Here is a 19,055-nt window from a genome sequence, read left to right on the forward strand (position 1 = left end):
GTACTATATATATACTGTCATTGGTAATAAATATACACATAGCTAAATAAAAGATGTAGCTAAAATTGACTTACATTCATAATTCTACCTAGACGATTTTGCTCAACAAGCTAGCCTTCTGCCCATGTTGATTACCTTGTAAATGTGCTTGCTGCTTCCAAACGACATGTATCAAACCATTTTTGAACCTTTTGTCTTAAATTTTCCAATAAAGCTACAACTGATAGTTAAGAAACACCATTAGATCAATATGTAAAAACAATATATATTACATACATATACATGCTATTGAAATCATATACCATAAACTTTATAATATTTTTTTTCTAGTTTAAAAAATAAAATAAACAATTCTTGTTGTTGCATCTTGTACATTTCTCAATACACCAGTTACAAAATACAATATACCATAATAGAAAATGAATATACCAAACAATAGATAACAAACAAAAAATGGAAACTAGAGACAAAAGAAATAAATTTGAAACAAAAATATACCAGGAAAGTCTCTAGCTTCCTTCCAAACCGAATTTAAGCTTTCAGATATATTTGAAGTCATAATTTTGTTTCTTCTTCCAGTAGAATATGATCTAGCCATTTCTCGTATCCAACTTGAAGAAGATATTCACGAATTCTTGGTTTGATGGACTCCATTTGGCACATATAAAACTCAAATTTAATCTTTAAATGAGCTCTTGAACAATTCTCAAATAGCACATCATGGCCCTTGAACTTCAATGAAGATTTTAGGTTGTTCAACAAGTGATAGGTGCATAGAACATGTTCTGCATCTGGATACACAATAGATATTGCATTCTCAATACTCCTATGTTTGTCTGAAACAATAACCAAATTATCCCAAGTTCCTAATGCACCTCTTAACCTTTGGAAAACCAAATCCAAGAAGAATCATTCTCGGAATCTTCGATGCCAAAACCTATTGGGAATATATGATTATTGGCATCCATGGCATATGCCATGAATAATGTTCCTGAAAATTTAGCTGTTAAAAATGTTCCATCAACTGATATGACTGGCCTACAATACTTCCATCCTTTAATTGAAGCTTCAAATGTCATGAACATATACAAGAATCTGCCTTCATCATCAGTTTGATAATCAACCACTGAGCCTACAAATGGAAATGATTGTACAAATCATAAACACAATTTATATAAAAAGATTGCTTGTTTTTCCCACTCAGTACAAGAAACACATATACTATAGGTGAAAAAAATATATACATATATATACTGATGACAAAAACTGATATACTAAACATGATTAATAAATAAAAAATAAATAAAACTATATAGAAATATGTGTTATTTATTGAAATATGTACTGAGTACATCATAAACATATTTTATTAAAGAAAAATATATAGATATATCAATAAAAAAACAACACCATAAAGACATACACAGAAAAAAAAAATTACAAACCAAACAACCACATACCAGGATTGGAAGACTTTAGAGCATGGAGATATGATGGCAATAGAGCATATGACTCATCAGCTGATTCTTGCAATGCCTCCAATGTTTTTTTCCTTTGCCATACGAGATTTGAAGTAATTGATATGGACCCCATATTCTCTCAACATATGAGCTACTATCGTTTTAGGACATGTTGGTGCATCATCTCTTAGCAAGTTAGTTACACAATCACTCACTAATTTGCTAGTAGCTTGACAATGATCATTTAACACAACATCAATTGGACAAGTATGATCCTTGACATACTTCCTAACCATCCAAAAATCTCTATTTCCATACTTTGAAGCCCTCATGTACCATTCACAATTTGGAACTACACATCTGACAACCAATCTAGTTTGGTTAGACTTAATAGCCACAAATTCAAAAAAATTCTTAATTAAGATAAACCCTAATGCAGTCTTCAACTTTTCTTTATTTTCAAAGAGGTATTTGATTTTTAGATCTTCCAATCCAATGGGATCCACAAATTTAGAGTCTACATTTTCTGAAGTTGGAGAATTGTTCATGTTGATACTTAGAACAATTGAACTACCACTGCTCCCACCATGAGAACAGGACGATGAACCTACTTCAAAGTTTGTGCCAAACTTTGAAGACAAATCTGATTCCAACATAGAGTGATCAGCAACAGACTGCAACAACAAACGATTATTCTCAATGGACTTTTGAATTAGTTCAACCATTGGTCACTCCTCAAAACTTACAATGAGTAGGTATTTCATTTCTTTATCAGATTTGTCCATATATAGGTACCAAATCATACCACTATCACCCATAACCTCTAAAATATTGTTTCCATTCTCTCAAAGGTTCATATCTACAAAAATCCTAATGTAGTGGCGATGACAATCCAACTTTAGAGGCAACTCTTTATACAATAGTTCTACAGCATCTAAAACTATGGCATTGTCATTAAGCAACATGACTGTCAACCTATAACCCACATATTTTTTGTTGTCATTCCAATGTCCATCATACAATATTGTAATAGGAACCTTCCCATAACTGAAAAAAATAAAATTATAATAAAGAAGGAAGACTAGAAAATCCAACTTAGTATACCACAACATTATTACATATGCCAGAAAGTAAAATAACATAAGATATTAAAATACAAATACCAAAATTATGAAACCATATACAACATAAAAAGGAGAAAAAAATTGGAATAATATTTGCAAAACAAGTGTGGTATATGACACCACACAAAACAGATATAGCAATCAAATACATTTTAACAAACCCATTTAATACATTTAAGCAATTTCAGCAAGCACATTTAATAATTTATAATGCAACTAAACTTCATGGGCACCTTCCAATGGTTAAATAGCCAATTTAATTCAGAATTTTGATCAAATATAGGATGACAAAACCAACTTAAAAGAGACTTTCATTGATGGAAGAGATGAGTTGTGGAAAAGAAAATTAAATTTGCATGTCTTATTATATTTTCTTCACAATACTATTTGACCACTCTAGCATTTAGAACACCACCAATACTTATATTTTCTAGCATTTAGCATTGCCATGTTATAGAGAATTTATAACAAATGGCCATGTATTTTTGCACTTTATGAACTCAGAAAGAAACCATATAATCAAGGCAAAGATCCTCAAAAACAAATATACCCTTCCAATAAAATCAGTAAAATATAATCATAAACAATTGTGAGGCAAAATTAATAGTCTTGTATTTAGAAGCAAATTAGTAAAATATGGACAACTGGGATTGGAAAAGACTTCAATCCAAATGACTTAAATTTCCAATTTGTAATGATGACCCCATTAATATTTAACACATAAAATTTTTAAAATTAATAATAATTATAAAAAAAAAGCTAATAGTGGCACAAGAAATTAGCCCATTTGTATTAGATGCTAGGATATAAAATACATATGCTCACATAGATGTAGAGGGCATAAAAAAAATAACCAGAAAGCATTCATTAGTATATCTCAATAAAGATTCCAAGAGAAAAAGATAAGAATCCCGAATAGTAACTCCAAATAACAAAATACTAAAATTGCACATAAATTAAAGCCTTATTCATTTAGCTTTGAGATGCAAAGTAAATGCTTGAAGAGCTATAAGAACTTCTTTTAAACTCTCCTTGGAGGGTTTATAAACCAAATTGCAAACACATCTAAATCTTTGGCTATAACAATAATACAAAGTTGAAACCAAATTTGTTGAACCTCATCAAAATTACTATCCAGAATGGGTTGTATGCTATCACTTATTGTCTACATACAACATATTTAGAAGTAAATTAAAAATATACAATTCTGAAAATGCATTTAATTCTAGGCCACAATGGTTTCACAAAAACAATACCAGAGACAAAATCAATTAATGCTAGATTGATGGCCACCTAAAACAAAAATGTTTCTTAACCGTACAAAGAATATAACAAGATCGCATGAATGAGAATGAGCAATTCAGTATATATGGAAGAGAAATAATTGTTCATTTCAATTTATATAATATCACCAATCAAATTATATATATTTGAGCAATTAATTTAGCAAGAACACTTCAGTTTATATAATATAACAAATAGTCTCTAAACCATTTACACAGGAAAATGCGTATACTAATCAAAAAGAAAAATAAAAAAGAATGAAAAGGAAGCGAAATACCTCTTGATTTGTGGAAAATTGGAAGAATGGTCAGAAAAATTGGATGATGGCCTAAAGAAAGCAAATATAGTCTAATTTTTGTTTCAAAATACTAAAAAGAAAATGGAAAATGCTATAAAGATGGAGAGGGCAATATGAAACAAGTGAAAGTTAATCAAACATTCTTCTTTGTCGGAAAAAATGAAGGAAAGTAGAGTGAGATCTAATTGCCAGTGACCACATAAGGATACATTCGAATTCTCCTTCTCCTTCTCGTTGTTCTTTTTTTTTTTTGCTGAGAAATTTTTTGGTAGTATCATTAAGTGATAGAAATGATACAGTAATGGTAATGTAGATAATTAATAACCTAAAGAGGCAATTTTTCTACCATTTTTAAAATGGAGACATTGGGCTTCAAATGCACTTATTTTGGGCCATTTGTTATAAATTCTCTCTATAACGGCATATCTAGCAATGATAAAGACATAGGAACTTAAGGCAGTGAAATAAAAATAGTCCTGATTCGTTTAATTTTTTTTTGGGTCATGGTGCAAACTGACCCTTAAGGATGTGTGAAAGTAAGTAAATGTCCATGTTTTTAATTTTGTAGTAAAATAGCCCAATCATCTCATTAAATATCACATATTACCAAATATGTCATTAAACAAATTAATATTTTATTCTAAATATTTTAATATTATGGTATATGTATATTGGTTTTGTTTAATTAGTTTTCATTTTAAAGTTATTTTGATTTTTTTTCGTTTTTTATGGATGGTTGAATGATATACCATAACATAAAATATATATACTGAGTTGAAAAATAATATACCATCAAAACATACAAAATTATTACTCAAAAATATATATACTATGCTAACAAAGTTATATACTACCATTAAAATGTATATACCATGATACAAATTTATATACTACCACTATGTATAATAAAATAGAAACTAAATATCACAAAAAAAAATTATATACCATACCACAAAAAACATATGCACTAATTGGAAAATAATATACCAACAACTTATAAAAAACTTAAAAAATCAATATAACTTTAAAATAAAAATTAATTAAACAAAACTAATATACATATACCCCTTTATTAAAGTCATACAGTCCTAAATAAATAAATAAATTATTAAAAAGGACATTTTAGGTAATCAACAACGTAAAAGGGTTATTTCACTACAATTTTAAAAATGAGGACATTAGTTTCTTGATACCTTTATTTTGGGCCATTTACTATAATTTCTCATTTTTTTTATGCTAATATCTTATTTTAGAAGTTCTAGACTTTACAAGGTCTTTCATATACAAATATATATATTTATAATATAGCTTGAAATAATACTTAATATTACAATATTTACTAAAACTTCTCTGCCACGTTTCAAGTTATAAATATAGAAATATACATGTGTGATTTAAATGAAAAGTAATATGAAATTACTAAAACGTAACATAAATTTTATACTGATCTAGCATACACAATTTATGAAAATTTAATAAGTTAAATGTGTATTCTATGCTTAAATAAAGTAACTAGAGTGCCAAACAATCACTGAATTCATACCCAGCACATAGAGAGTACACATTAACGATAATCATAATTAAGATGGTACTCAAATAATTAGAAATAATATAAAAAGTATTTAAATAATGCACAGTTAATAATAATATGTGATAACATGCAATTATTGGCTTTATTAACTATTTAAAAACTTAGATGTCACATTTCTCTATAATTAGAGCATTGCTATTGGGCACCAGTGGTGCCCAACACCACCATAAGGTGACGCCTTATGAGTAGAGCTGTAAATACGGGCCGGACTTTCTAGCACGGCACAAAACCGGCCGAGCCCGGGAGGCATGAGCACGACACGACACGAAAAAATATCGGCCTAGGCCAGGCACGACACGAATTGAAAATTGGCACGGCACGACACGACACGACATGGGCCTGAGCACGGCATGACACGAAAGCACGAACAAACTAGTCCGAAAGCATGGCACGATAAAAAGTCCAATATTTTGACATTAATAATCATAATAAATTTTTATTTGTCAATTATTAATAAATTAAAATGATAATAGAAGTCTTATTTTCTCAATGTTTATAATTTTATAATTATATTAATTTATTTTAAGATTTGTGGGTTAAATTTTTTAGCATTTATTAGTAGGTATTGAAATTCTAATAATTATCTTTGATATAATTTTGTGTAAAATATCGTTAAAAAGTATATAAAAACATCTAAAATTATAATTTAGACAAAGAAATATATTTGGTTTGGTGGTAAGTCCATTGATGGTTAAAGAGGAGGTAGAGGGTTCAATTCTCCATCCTCACATTTTTTGGCAATAATAAAGTGGGCCGGTCCGAATAAGGAAAGTGAGCCGACCCAGCCTGGCACAAATTGAATACGGGGCACGAAAATGTGGGCCAGGCTGGGCCGGCCCACATTTACAGCTCTACTTATGAGTAGTTAGAGGTTTTCCATAATAGTTATTAAATTAAAATATGCTAGATCCGATATTAAATTAGACTAATAACATCATGACGCCCTTAGGTAATGTTGGACACCATTGATGTCCTTTAACAATTCTCTTATAATTAACGTAAGATAATGCACCACCAAGGTATATACATATGCTACAAAGATTGCATAGTGAACATCAAACATATGATATCATTATAATTCATGTCAAAATGGATAAAACTGAATTACTAGTGAAACTTGTTGGGGAAAAGTGAGATTACACCACCACAATATTATGAATCGACAAGAAATTATCTTTGAGAGAGACCAAAGAAAGATTGAGTTAGATGATGCAAACCCTAGTTGTAGAACAATCTCCTTGAGTATTCTTGAAGCTCCAAACCCTTGCCTTTGAACACCACTTTGAACTTCATATTCTTCAATGTAAAACACAACAAAAGATTTATACACGAGGTGTATCGCTGTCCTAATTCTCTATTTTCTATCCCTCCATTGATGCTTGAGGCTTTTTCTAAGAGGAAATGAGAATTGAGATTGCACAAGTCTTAAAGTCACAAAGTCAAGCACTTTCTTTATGAGTTTCTTGGAGAAAACTTGAGATTCGTCAAAGGTAGAGATAGAGAGAGAGAGAGAGATAGAGGTTAGAGAGAGATTTTAGAGAGTGATCAAGTCTTCCAAAACTCTATGAGAACCCTTTTATAATATGTAGGCATCGTCATTAGGTCTAACAAATAGGATTAAATCATCAAAACTCTGGAGCTTAAAACACATGTCCATACGGACACGTTGCATTGCCTGCAGGGGTTTTCAAACCCCTACGCATTTAGGCGATGCATTGCAACCCTCACTGCCCAACAATCCCTCTAAGGGGCCTAAAATTTCTCCAAATGCTACAAAACGTTTTGGGCATCCTTAGATACCTCCATGTATCACTTTGGGCCCAAAAACACAATTTTTAAGTGCCAACAATTGAAACTCAAATTTTACATCTTCACTATGTGAAATATATTAAATGTTTTACTCCTAACTTGTATAACAACACTTATTCTTTGTATTTAACCAATCTTAACACTCTCCCACTTGGTTAAATACAAGCCTCATCCTTTATCTCAACAATATTTTTGCCTAAAGTAAAGTGTCTTTCGACTTAAACTTTACCTTAGTGAAAATACCACAAAGTCTTATCGAAATCAGTGGTAGCTTAAAAGCTTGAACCAAGTATTCCTTGTAATAAAATTGGTGATACCTCACACACCTCCACTAGATTTTTTGTTTTCACACTTTTCTCGCTTAGCACTCATATGACCATGTGTTCATCCCTTCATGAACTTTCCGGGGAGAAACTCCAACTTCCATGAAAGGCGGCACCACCTTTAATGGAACGCCCTAGATAGCCAAGACTGCTACACTATGTGTTTATAAAAGGGAGAGACTTGCTAATCAAGTCATTTACTCAAAATGTGTCATTAGCTAAAGTGTTCTAGGGCTAAAAGAGATTTTGGCCACAGAAGAAACATTTTATAGATTATAAACCATTTACAGAAGGGATCCCCAAAAGTGCAATATTTAAAAGTTGGTTTACAAAATTCAACAGTTAAGAGTAATCATTAGCCATACTAAGGCAAAATACAAGGTTCTGGTCCTCTCGACCCTGTAATCTCCTCAACCGTGGCGGCTGAGCGGCCTGACATGTACATTCACCCTGCTGAGCTCTCCAATCATGGTTGGTTCATCTTGCCCTTGCCTTTACCTGCACCACGCAGCACCCGTGAGCCAAGGCCTAGCAAGAAAACATCGTATACAATACAATCAATGATAACAGACAGTTAATTTATTAAGCATGTACTCTCATCCAATAATCCACATCAGTACCACTCAGCATATCTTTAGAGTCATGGATGCAATCAAACACTTATAACATTCATATCACATAATAGTCATTATAATACTCAATTCACACAATAACTAGGGCTGACACCTTAGGCCGCACCCTCTATTTAACCCACTCACTACGGCCTGCTTAAACCGAGCTCAGTGCATAATAAGCTATCCTCGGATACTAGTGTCCGAGCCGCGCCATTTGCACAAGTTAACCGTGGTACGCTTAGGCCCTTGGTTCACAATTTACATGGCATAATACCATTCTTTCAGTCATATATATCAGGGAGCCCTTAGTCCCGTTCAAATATTCATTCGAGTGTAGTTTTCTTACCTTTGGCTTCTAGATGAACTAGTTATGGGAGATACTCCTTGAGCGCGACCCGATCCCCGAGCCCTAGCTTAGCACCTAGTCACAAACATGATGAAAGATACCATTAACAATCTTAAATGAGTTCCTAAACCAAGTTCTAGTCCTCGGAACATTGAACTTCACCAAATATGGTAAAAGACTCAACCCCGAGCACCTTAGGTTAAATTCCCAAGCTTAAAATCTCAAAATCCCAAAATCCCTTAAGGGCCCCGGCATGGGCTATCCATGCCGCGGCATGGCCCCAGACAGAACCCTCCATGGGCACAAAAACAGGTAAGGGCCGCGGCATTCCTTAGGCCATGCCGCGGCCCGCCCTCCTTCCTTAGCACAACTCAACTTCCAAGGGCCACGACTCACCAAGAACTATGCCGCGGCCCGACCCCTTTGAACCAAGAAAAACCACCATTTTTAACTCCTAAACCTCATGCAAACTCACTCAAAACCACCCCAAATCCACAACTCAATTATCCAAAGACTTCCCACAAGATTCCAACAACTCAACCCAGCTGAATCCTAGGCAAGAAACCCATCAAAGACCCATTTCAATTACTGAAACTTCCTAACTTAAAAACACAGAACCCAGCCATGGAAACTCTAAAATTCAACCATCAAACTTTGAATTGAACCTTACCTCAGTTGTAGAATCTCTTCTCCAAGAGTTCCCTGACCTATCTTCAAAGTTTTAGCCTCAAATTCCACCTTAAATGCCAAAACCACAAATATTCAAAACTCAGCCATTTTCTCAAGATTCCTAACCACAGAAACGAAAATTCATTGCTTACCTTAGCTCTATTTTAGTTCTTGATTGGTTCTTGAGCTAGACCTCTAATTCATCCCTTCAATTCCCCAAGCTTCAGCTGTTTTCCCTTGAAATTTCAGTAGTTTTTCTTCCTTAAGAGAGAGAAGAGAGAAAAGCTGAGAATGAGTCGGTTCTAACTTTGTGTCTACTATTTTCTAAAATCCTCCCAAGTCTATCCTTAGGTTATTAGACTAATCCCAAAGCTCGGGGTGCCGGAAACGTCCCCGAGGGAAAAACGGTAAAATCCCCCAATAATCTCGCCTAGACATCCTAACCTCAAATATATCTTCAATTATTTATTTTCATCACCCGATAGACTAAATCACTATCCGATACCTAAAATACTCCTTGACTTGTCCAAAGTCAATTATAATGCCCCGTTGTGACTTTTCCCGCTATCTAGCCCTAGGATCGCCTCGAGTCGCCGGCTGCTGATTTATCCACATAATAATGTGGTTCTCACACATATCTCATACATATATATCATATCATCATATAATATCATCAATTATCATATAATATCATTTAAGCACTATTAATCACATAATATCACATTCAAATAAATATTATTCACTTTAATCCCTTTTATGCCCTCCCGGCACACTAATCAAGGCTCCTAAGCCTTATTAGCAATTTTGGGTCGTTACATTTAAGTTCACATAGGTGAAGTTCTTACAGAATCTTTGCTACCTTTATAGATGCTTGTCCAACTTAACTTCATTAAAAGTCTTAAGCTTAACCCTTACTTGGTAGCAACCTACACTAACCATCTTGGATGGAACTCACAAAAGTTTTAGTGTTGAAATCATTCACTTATCAATGACTTGTTCTTACTCATTGAACTCTTTTCCTTAATGTTTACAAGTTTGGAGTTAGGTTGCCATCATTGGTGAATATTTTATTCTAGCAGTTTTAGTCTCATCCCTTTTGAAGTGAAACTTACTAACATTCTCACATGAGGTTTTGTAAATGGATCCGCTAAGTTCTCACTTGTCTTAACATATGAGACTAATACGATTCCATCTTGAATCAATTATCTCACATATTCATGTCTTAGACTAATATGTCTAGATTTCTCATTATACACACTATTAAATGATGTAGCTAGAGTGGATTGCTATCACAGTGTATTGAAACCGTTGATACCATATCCACGGTGAAAATAGATGTCCAACATGATATCCCTAAGTCAATCAACCTATTTGCTGGTTGCCGCTTGTAATGTCCGGTAGATATTATTTGCGTTGTAATTTTTCGTTTATTTGTTTATGGCATAACTAGAATAATACTTGTTGTGTGGTATTTTTTTTCTTCTAATTATGGTGATGGTTGAGTTATTTCTTTTAGAATTATTTTTATTTTTTGTGAGAAATAATTTGTTTGCCGAAAATGACTAAGAATGAAAGATGAATGTAGTCTTGATCATGGACAAGAGAATAATGAATAGGTTACATGACTGGAATGGAAAAGCATTAAATATATTATGAGAGTTACCATGTTTGGAGAAGATGATCATTATGAGTGATTATCATCTTAATGTTGATTGATCATGGATTTGGGAAAGTAATTACTAGAGAATTTTGAAACTTATGGTGATTAGACTTTATTGATCTTGGTGATTGATGAACATGGTATAGAATGAAGACTAGGTACCATTTTTGAAAATTACAGAAATCAATCCAAGAGGAGATCATGGGAGAGTATCATGGTGATTAGGGTAATCAATGATCTTGATTAGAATTTATTGAGAGAAGATCATGGACATTAATGATGATTTAGAAATTAGGATCAAATTAGCATTTATGAGGAAAAATATTGGAAAGAAATGAAAAATGACACTTTCTTTTTATTCTTTATAAGGATTTCGACCATAAGCTTATAAATTGGAGGGAATGGAGAATTAGTTTCATTTTTCTCACTTGGAAGATAAGAGAAAGGAGCTCGAGCATAGAAGAGAAGAGAACAAGGAGGAGAAGAGGAAAAAACTAAGGTTTAAAGACTTGGATACACCAAAAAAAGAGGAGAAGCATTCAAGGGTTTGAGAATAACAAAGCAAGGTAAGTTTTTTTTTTTTTTTTTTTTGTGTTTGATTTTATGGATCTTTGTTGATGGTTTGGATACTCTAGTGTGTAACCCAAGGGTGGTGATTTCTTGAAGGGTTCTGAGATACAATAAAGGGGAAGAGGAAACCTATAGGTTTGACCTACACTCATCAAGTGTAAAGATTCTTGATCTTTGTTGTTGATTATGTTAGAAGCATGTTAAGGTTTTGATCTATGCTTTTGATGAGATCTAAGTTTGTTAATGCTAGATCTTGAGTGTAGGGTATGGAACTAAGTTTGGATTTTGAAAAATGAATGTGAATATTGTTTATTCATGTAGGGAATAACTGTGATTAATTTATTCCACAAGATTTCCTTCAGATTCTCAATTTCAAGGTGAGGAGGTTAAACATGTTGCTTGAATGTGTTGGTTGTTTATGTACATGCTATATGCTAACATTTCAGGGCACATAGTTGGGAAGGTAAAAGAAGGACAAAGGTTGCCATAGCTTTGACCAAAGTGGTCGCTGAGGACCCAGTGCTTCCTTGTAGTTATCTCTCTCAATTATGTGTGTAGTGCGCGCATAGGTTTCTATGTGATGTGTATGTGCTTTTATGTTTATGACGATGGTTTCAGGCATAAGTATTTTGGTAGATGAGTTTACCATGTATGAATGTTTGGTAGACGTGCCCCAGAATTTGACCAAAGTGGTCCTAGGAGAATAATTTCCTCACCCAACTTCTATTCCATAGTACTTGTTGCCTTTAACGTTTATGTATGAGTGTATGAATACCAAAGTTTGACATATGTAATGTCTGAGAATGCATGTTATGACCTTGTGGTGTTTAGGCTATGGCTAGTTTGATGTTATGTCATGTCAAGTTGATAATAGACCATGACGAGTTTAAAAGTTGAGTTTTGATAGATGTTGTGCATGTTAAGACATAAAAGTTTATATTAGTGCTATGAAAATTAGAAAGATAGATGAATGGTAAGAGTTAAGTTAATGCCTTGGAAATGCTGCAACTCTTTTTATGAACTAAGGAAGTTATGGTTTTATTTTAGTTTCTAAAGTAGTTATGACTATTGAAATGTTCTGTTTGCATGTTTGTACTTCCTTACTAGGCTCTCGAGCTCACCCCCTTACTTTCCCTCTAGTTACATGTATTAGTTGAATGCATATTTATGAGTGCAACGAGTTGAAGACCATCCAGATGAAGTTTGTATATTGCAGGGGCCATATGAACTAGGAAATTGATCAAGAACGCCACATGTTTATTTTATCTTTCAAGGAATTTTAATTAAGTCCAGTATCATCTTAGAAATGTAATTAGGATTTTAAAGCCATGTATTTTGTTGCATTAAATGTTTTACTTAAACTTGGATCCATTATTTTCTGCATGTTTTATTATTAAGGTGATATTGGCAAAACTGGCATTTTGTTATGAAATACGTCAAACAATGTATTTTTTAAGAGATAGAATATTTAGGGTGTTACACCGCTAGAGCTATAAATTATGCTTCCATGGTTGAGTGTGATATACAAGTTTGCTTCTTGGAGCCCTAAGAGATAACACCTCCTCCATGAGTAAACACCCAACCAATGGTGGAGAGATTATCTCCCACTCCCGATATCCAACTTGCGTCAGAATATCCTTCAAGTATCCGTGGAAAATTTGAATAGTGAAGACTATATTCTTTGGTACTCTTAAGGTATCCAAGAATCCTCTTAATAGCCTTCCAATGCTTGATACTTGGACTACTAGTAAACCTACTAAGTTTACCAACTGCATATGTAATATTTTCTCTTATACAATGAGTAGTGTACATTAGGCATCCTATGGCACTAGCATATTCCAATTGAGCCACCACTCTTCCTTAACTCTTTTCAAACTTCATGTTTGAACAAAATGGTGTATTTTCCTCTTTGATTTTGAGAGGACTAAATTTGTAAAGCGCTTTCTCAACATAGTGTGTTTGACTTAATAAAACACCCTCACTATTCCTTCTAACTTTGGTACGTAGAATGATATTGACCCCTCCAAGGTCCTTCATCTTAAAGTTAGAAGATATAAACCTCTTTGTTTTCATTATTCCTCTCATGTCATTACTCAAAATTAACACATCATCTACATAAAGACGCATAGTTAGGGTTGGTGCCCTAAAAGAATGTGAAAAGATATTTTATTGATTTAAATAAAAGCGCAATTTGATTATATTTGATTATTTAAATTATATTTTTTAATAATATATATTTATTGTTACACCCAAATTTCGAGAATAGAAATTTTGATCTCAAAAGTCTAGCTCGTATAGTGCAAGCTCAAAATGAGCAGGTTTGTCATAATCAGCTTTAATGAAAATATCAAGAACAGCTCATTGTGCAGTAAGTGCAACAACATCGAAATTGGGGAGCTTGGAAACTACGTGGTCTCGGAGGTGTTATGAGGTTATAAGTCAAGCTCAAAGCTACAATGACAGTGGTTCAACACTTGTATAAATTCCCTGATTCCTTTCCTACCATTAGACAAGTCGGTTCGAGCTCGGGCATTGTGAGCTCGAAAAGGATGATCTGAACCATGTTACTTGTTAAAAGTCAAGGCGAACCGAGGTAGCGAGCTCGTGATGGTTGATCGATCTCGAAGGTGTGTGAATTGAATGTTCAAGGTCGCGAGCTGAGTGTGAACATCTTTATTGTTATAAAATCCCTATGTTTAAGGGATTGGTTGTAATTTGTTGTCAAATCCAAAATATAATGGAATTTATACGCGTACGTCATAACATATATGCATTTAATTGATTTGTATAATAACTCCCCGAAATATGAGGGGGGATACTCTACAAACCACTCTATAAATAGTGTGGAGCAATTCACTTGTTAGGATGGAGAAATTTGTATTGGGAAGACTCTGTAAAATTGCTTCCAGAAAGCTTTGAGAGAATTCCATAACCTATGGTGGATCCAGACCCTGAGGAGAGGAGTGATTCATCCAATTCTTGTAGGCCAGTTGTCCCCAAGCCTGGCGAGGATTTGTATTACAATCCTGAGAGGTATGTTCCTATCGTGGAACTTGAAAATTTCCAACTGTGCAAATAGTTGATAGAGGCGACAAAACGAAATGAGGAATTAGCCAGACAGGCAGCTGAAGCCCAGACTCCTCCCCGAAGGCCTAGAGGATGCCCTCGTGGGAGCACGGATGCCAGCAGGGCGGAATAAGCATCACAACTGAATCATCCAAGGCCCCGGAGGAGTACTCGGGCTAAGGCCACTGCCAACCCGACTGCAGACTAGCCTACAGGAACGGGTAATAACCGAGCCACTCTAGTGGCTCAGAACCCGAATCCTGATACTACAAGAAACAACCCGAAGCCTGCTCGAGAAAACTCTGGGCCATCCAGGCCCGACAAGGGGAGACAATCCCCGTCGCTCATAAGTCATCCACCATCACCAATAAGGCACCGCTCGCCAGTTCGAGAGGTCCCACGAATTGTACCAAAGAGGCCATCTTGTAGCGGCAGTCAAGATGGAAACCGACAGGCTAGGCCTGGACAAGGGAACGAAAGAGAGGCAACCTAAGATCGTAGGGCTCCTCAGCCATCGAGAAGCCAAATGTTAAGATCACAAACTCCTGGAACGAGGAGACCAGCAGGGGACCCACCTCGTAATCACTGAGCCACACATCCAGAGAGGGCTACAAGTTACGTAAGCGAAAGCTTAGACTACACTCGGTCTATAAGTATTTACAACACCGAGCCAAGGCATACCGGGAATCGAGGGACTCACCTTGATCTGTGAGATCATCTAAACCATAATCGAGGGCGAGATAATCCCTCGAGCCCTGATCTGCGCAACTATCTGAATTGTCGTAAATAGCCAACAAATAATCCTATACCAAGACAGGGAGTAAGAGCTTTTACTAACGATAGCCAGCCCCCTTAGGTCCAGGCTCGACCCCCAGTGGATTTAGTCCAGGAAAGGATTGACCAGTTAGAAAGAGCATTCAGGCTCTTGCAAGACGAGTGTAACAGGAACAAAGCTGAAGAGTCTGATGAAGAACTCAAACAATTTTCCCCGCATATGTCAAGCACTCCATTTCCTTAGGGATTCAAAATACCCCATGTCCCACCATTTGATGGAAACTCAGACCCATATATTCATCTGAGTACCTTCAACACCATCATGCGAGCCAACAATGTTGGCTACTTGCTAAGATGTATGATGTTCCCAGCCACACTTATAGGACCAGCAAAAATCTGGTTTGAGAAGTTTAGAAGACATTTGATCTCGTCCTAGGATCAATTATTTAGAGACTTTAAGAAGCATTTTAAAGCCATGATTGGCATCATGCCCGAGGCCTCGACCTTAACCAATGTCCGGCAACAACAAAATGAGTCATTAAAGAGTTACCTCACGAGGTATAACCTAGAAGTGGCCCGAGCTCAAGATGTCGATGATAGCGGTCACCTGATGGCCGTTAGAGAGGGTATTCTGCCAGGAATTCCCCTTTGGGAATATTTACAAAGGAAACCTATCAGGTCGCTAACCGAGTTCAATCAGAGGGCCTATAGGTTTTTCAATATAGAAGAGGCGAGGTTAGTGCTGAACCTGACCTCTCAGCCCATAACTACAACGACAAATGTGAACTCTGCCTCAACCTCGGTGGCCACATCAACTTGAAAATCCTCCAGAGATAACCCTTCTTAAAGGAAGAAGAACGATTGGAATAACCCCGAGGCTGATGGAGGTAAGAAGAAAAAAGGGGATAAATACTTCTTCGTATACAAGGTGTATACCGAGTTCAATGAGTCTCGGGAGAATATTCACCTAGCCAATGAAAACCAGGTCCCGTTCAGGTGTCCTGATCCTATGAGGAATCAGAAGGATAAAATGGACTCAAATAAATATTGTAGATTCCATAGAGATATCAGACACACAACCGATGAATGTCGATAATTGAAACAAGATCGAAGGTTTGATCTCAAGAGGATATTTCGGACAGTACGTCAGAAATTGAAATCCCAATCAAGCATCAACAAGTCAAAGGGCAGTAGCCGCGCAACCTGCCCAACACAATAACTCCCGAGCTCGAGAGGATGAGAGACCCCCTCCGATTGATGGAGAGGATGTAGTAACCATCTCGGGGGGACCTCATATCGTAGGTTCAGACAGGAATGCCCATAAAAGATATGTAAATGAGCTCAAGACCAGAGACGATTCTCCTTATGAACTCGAGCCTGTTGACGTCGTTTTTCGTCAACAGTGAAAGAAGAGCACGTAAACAATTATTAGTAATGACCAATTAAAAAATAACAACACAAAACACGAATTTTACGTGGTTCAGCAGTTAAATCTGCCTAGTCCACGAGTCTCTGTTATTAAACTCAAGATTATCTCTGAAAATTCTTAAGCATGAATTCTTCAGAGTTTTCTCTCAAGGTTCAGAATTTCGGTTCATTACAATGGTGCATGACCTCTCTATTTATAGAGAAGGATCCAGAATACTATCCCACATATTTTGGGTAGTTACTCTTTTTGTATAAATAAAATAAATGGCTTTAAATGCCTACAATTATATATGAAAGGAAACGTCCCCTGATGACCAGGGGGCGTATAACTAATCGAATAATATCCCATGATATTATGGGATTTACAACAATAAATGCATACTGCATCCCTTGTGGATAACACTTATAGATATTCAAAATCTTGTATCTCTAAGGCCTTAGCCTCCCAGGTTTCTCGTCAGCTTTCGAGCTAATGACATCTCCCGAGGTCACATGGCTTCGAGATCATACGTACATCAGGCTCGGACCCCCTGATCCGAGGCCATTCCCGAGGATAAATGCGTCACGGGAGCTACCTTTCGAGATCGTGAACGTTTCGAGGCCACCTCATTCGAGGTCATATATCAAGTCTTGCAGGCTCGATTTTTAGTCCTGGAGCATACTTCTAACTTTACGGGTTCATTCACTGCGAATCCAGCTTTCGAGGTCACATTTAACATGGCTCGAAATCTGGGTATAACAGAGCCACAAGCTCCAAAACAATAGAGGGTTGAGACTCAACCCATAACATTTACAGAAGAGGATGCGTCACATGTCAAATTTCCTCCTAACGACCCCTTGGTCATTACTCTCCAGCTCGCGAACAAGAGGGTATGCCGAGTCCTGATTGATAATGGGAGCTCGGTGAATATCCTCTACAAAGCCACTCTAAAAAAGTTGGGACTCACACTTCGCGATTTGAAAGCATGTGCAACAATGTTGTAAGGTTTTCAGGAGAATGGATTGATTGTATGGGATCCATCGAACTCCCCGTAACCTTGGGAGACTATTCAGTCACGATAACCTAGATGATAGAGCTCTTCATGGTGGACCTCCCATCAGCCTACAACGTATTGCTCAGGAGACCCATCCTGATTGGGCTGGGGGCAGTGTCGTCTGTAGGCACTTGGCCATAAAGTTCCCGACCTCTAGTGGCATCGCGATGCTGAAGGGAGACCCTCTCCCAGGAAGGGAGTGCTATAGCATTTCCATAAGTATAAAAAGTCAGACAAGTGTGCAAGCTCTAGTGGTTATCCAAGAGATAAATGGGTCCGTCTTCGAGATAGATGAAGAGATCGACCCCAGAATAGAAGAAAAGGCTGACCTCGAACCTTTAGAAGAGCACGAGGTGGTCAGGTGGGTAAGAATCTTTCTAAAGATGCGAGACAACAATTAATGTGCTTCTTAAAAGAAAAATAGGATGTGTTCGCATGGTCACACTCGGACATGGTGGGAATCAGTTCGAATGTCATAATCCACGCACTTAACATTGACAAAAGCTTCCCCCCGAAGCAACAAAAGCGAAGACTCTTGGATGATGATAGAAAGAAGGCTCTCAAGGAGGAGGTCAACAGGTGAAAGGCAAATCGATTCATACGAGATGCCTTTTATCCTGATTGGATTGCCAATCCAGTGTTGGTCTCGAAACCCAACGGTAAATGGCGAACCTGTATCAACTACTCAGACCTTAACAAGGCATGCCCTAAAGACTGTTTCCCCTTACCTTGGATAGATCATCTCGTAGATTCCACTGCAGGTCATGGCATAATGTCATTCATGGATGCTTTTTCTGGATATAACTAGATCGCTATGCATGCACCAGATCAGGAACATACAAGCTTCGTAATAGATAAAGGGTTGTACTGCTACAATGTCATGCCTTTCGGGCTCAAAAATGCTGGGGCCATGTACCAAAGACTCATGAGCAAGATGTTTGCCGAGAAAATTGGAAATAACATGGAAGTTTATGTTGACAATATGTTAGTTAAATCAAAACATAA

At 36.0% G+C, this 19,055-nt stretch overlaps 1 protein-coding gene across 1 annotated transcript; it reads right to left on the bottom strand.

Moving 5' to 3' along the window:
• Nucleotides 1-555: 555 nt before the first annotated feature.
• On the bottom strand, nt 556-2,185 carry LOC133779839 (uncharacterized). Its single transcript, XM_062219742.1, has 3 exons — nt 1,564-2,185; nt 884-1,132; nt 556-836 (listed from the first exon to the last, which is right to left on the bottom strand). Exons 1-3 carry the CDS (start codon nt 2,183-2,185, stop codon nt 556-558), a joined length of 1,152 nt encoding a protein of 383 aa, XP_062075726.1.
• Between the last annotated feature and the right edge of the window lie 16,870 nt (nt 2,186-19,055).

The sequence above is a fragment of the Humulus lupulus genome, chromosome 5 (genome assembly GCF_963169125.1).
Source record: "Humulus lupulus chromosome 5, drHumLupu1.1, whole genome shotgun sequence".
Classification (NCBI taxonomy): domain Eukaryota; kingdom Viridiplantae; phylum Streptophyta; class Magnoliopsida; order Rosales; family Cannabaceae; genus Humulus; species Humulus lupulus.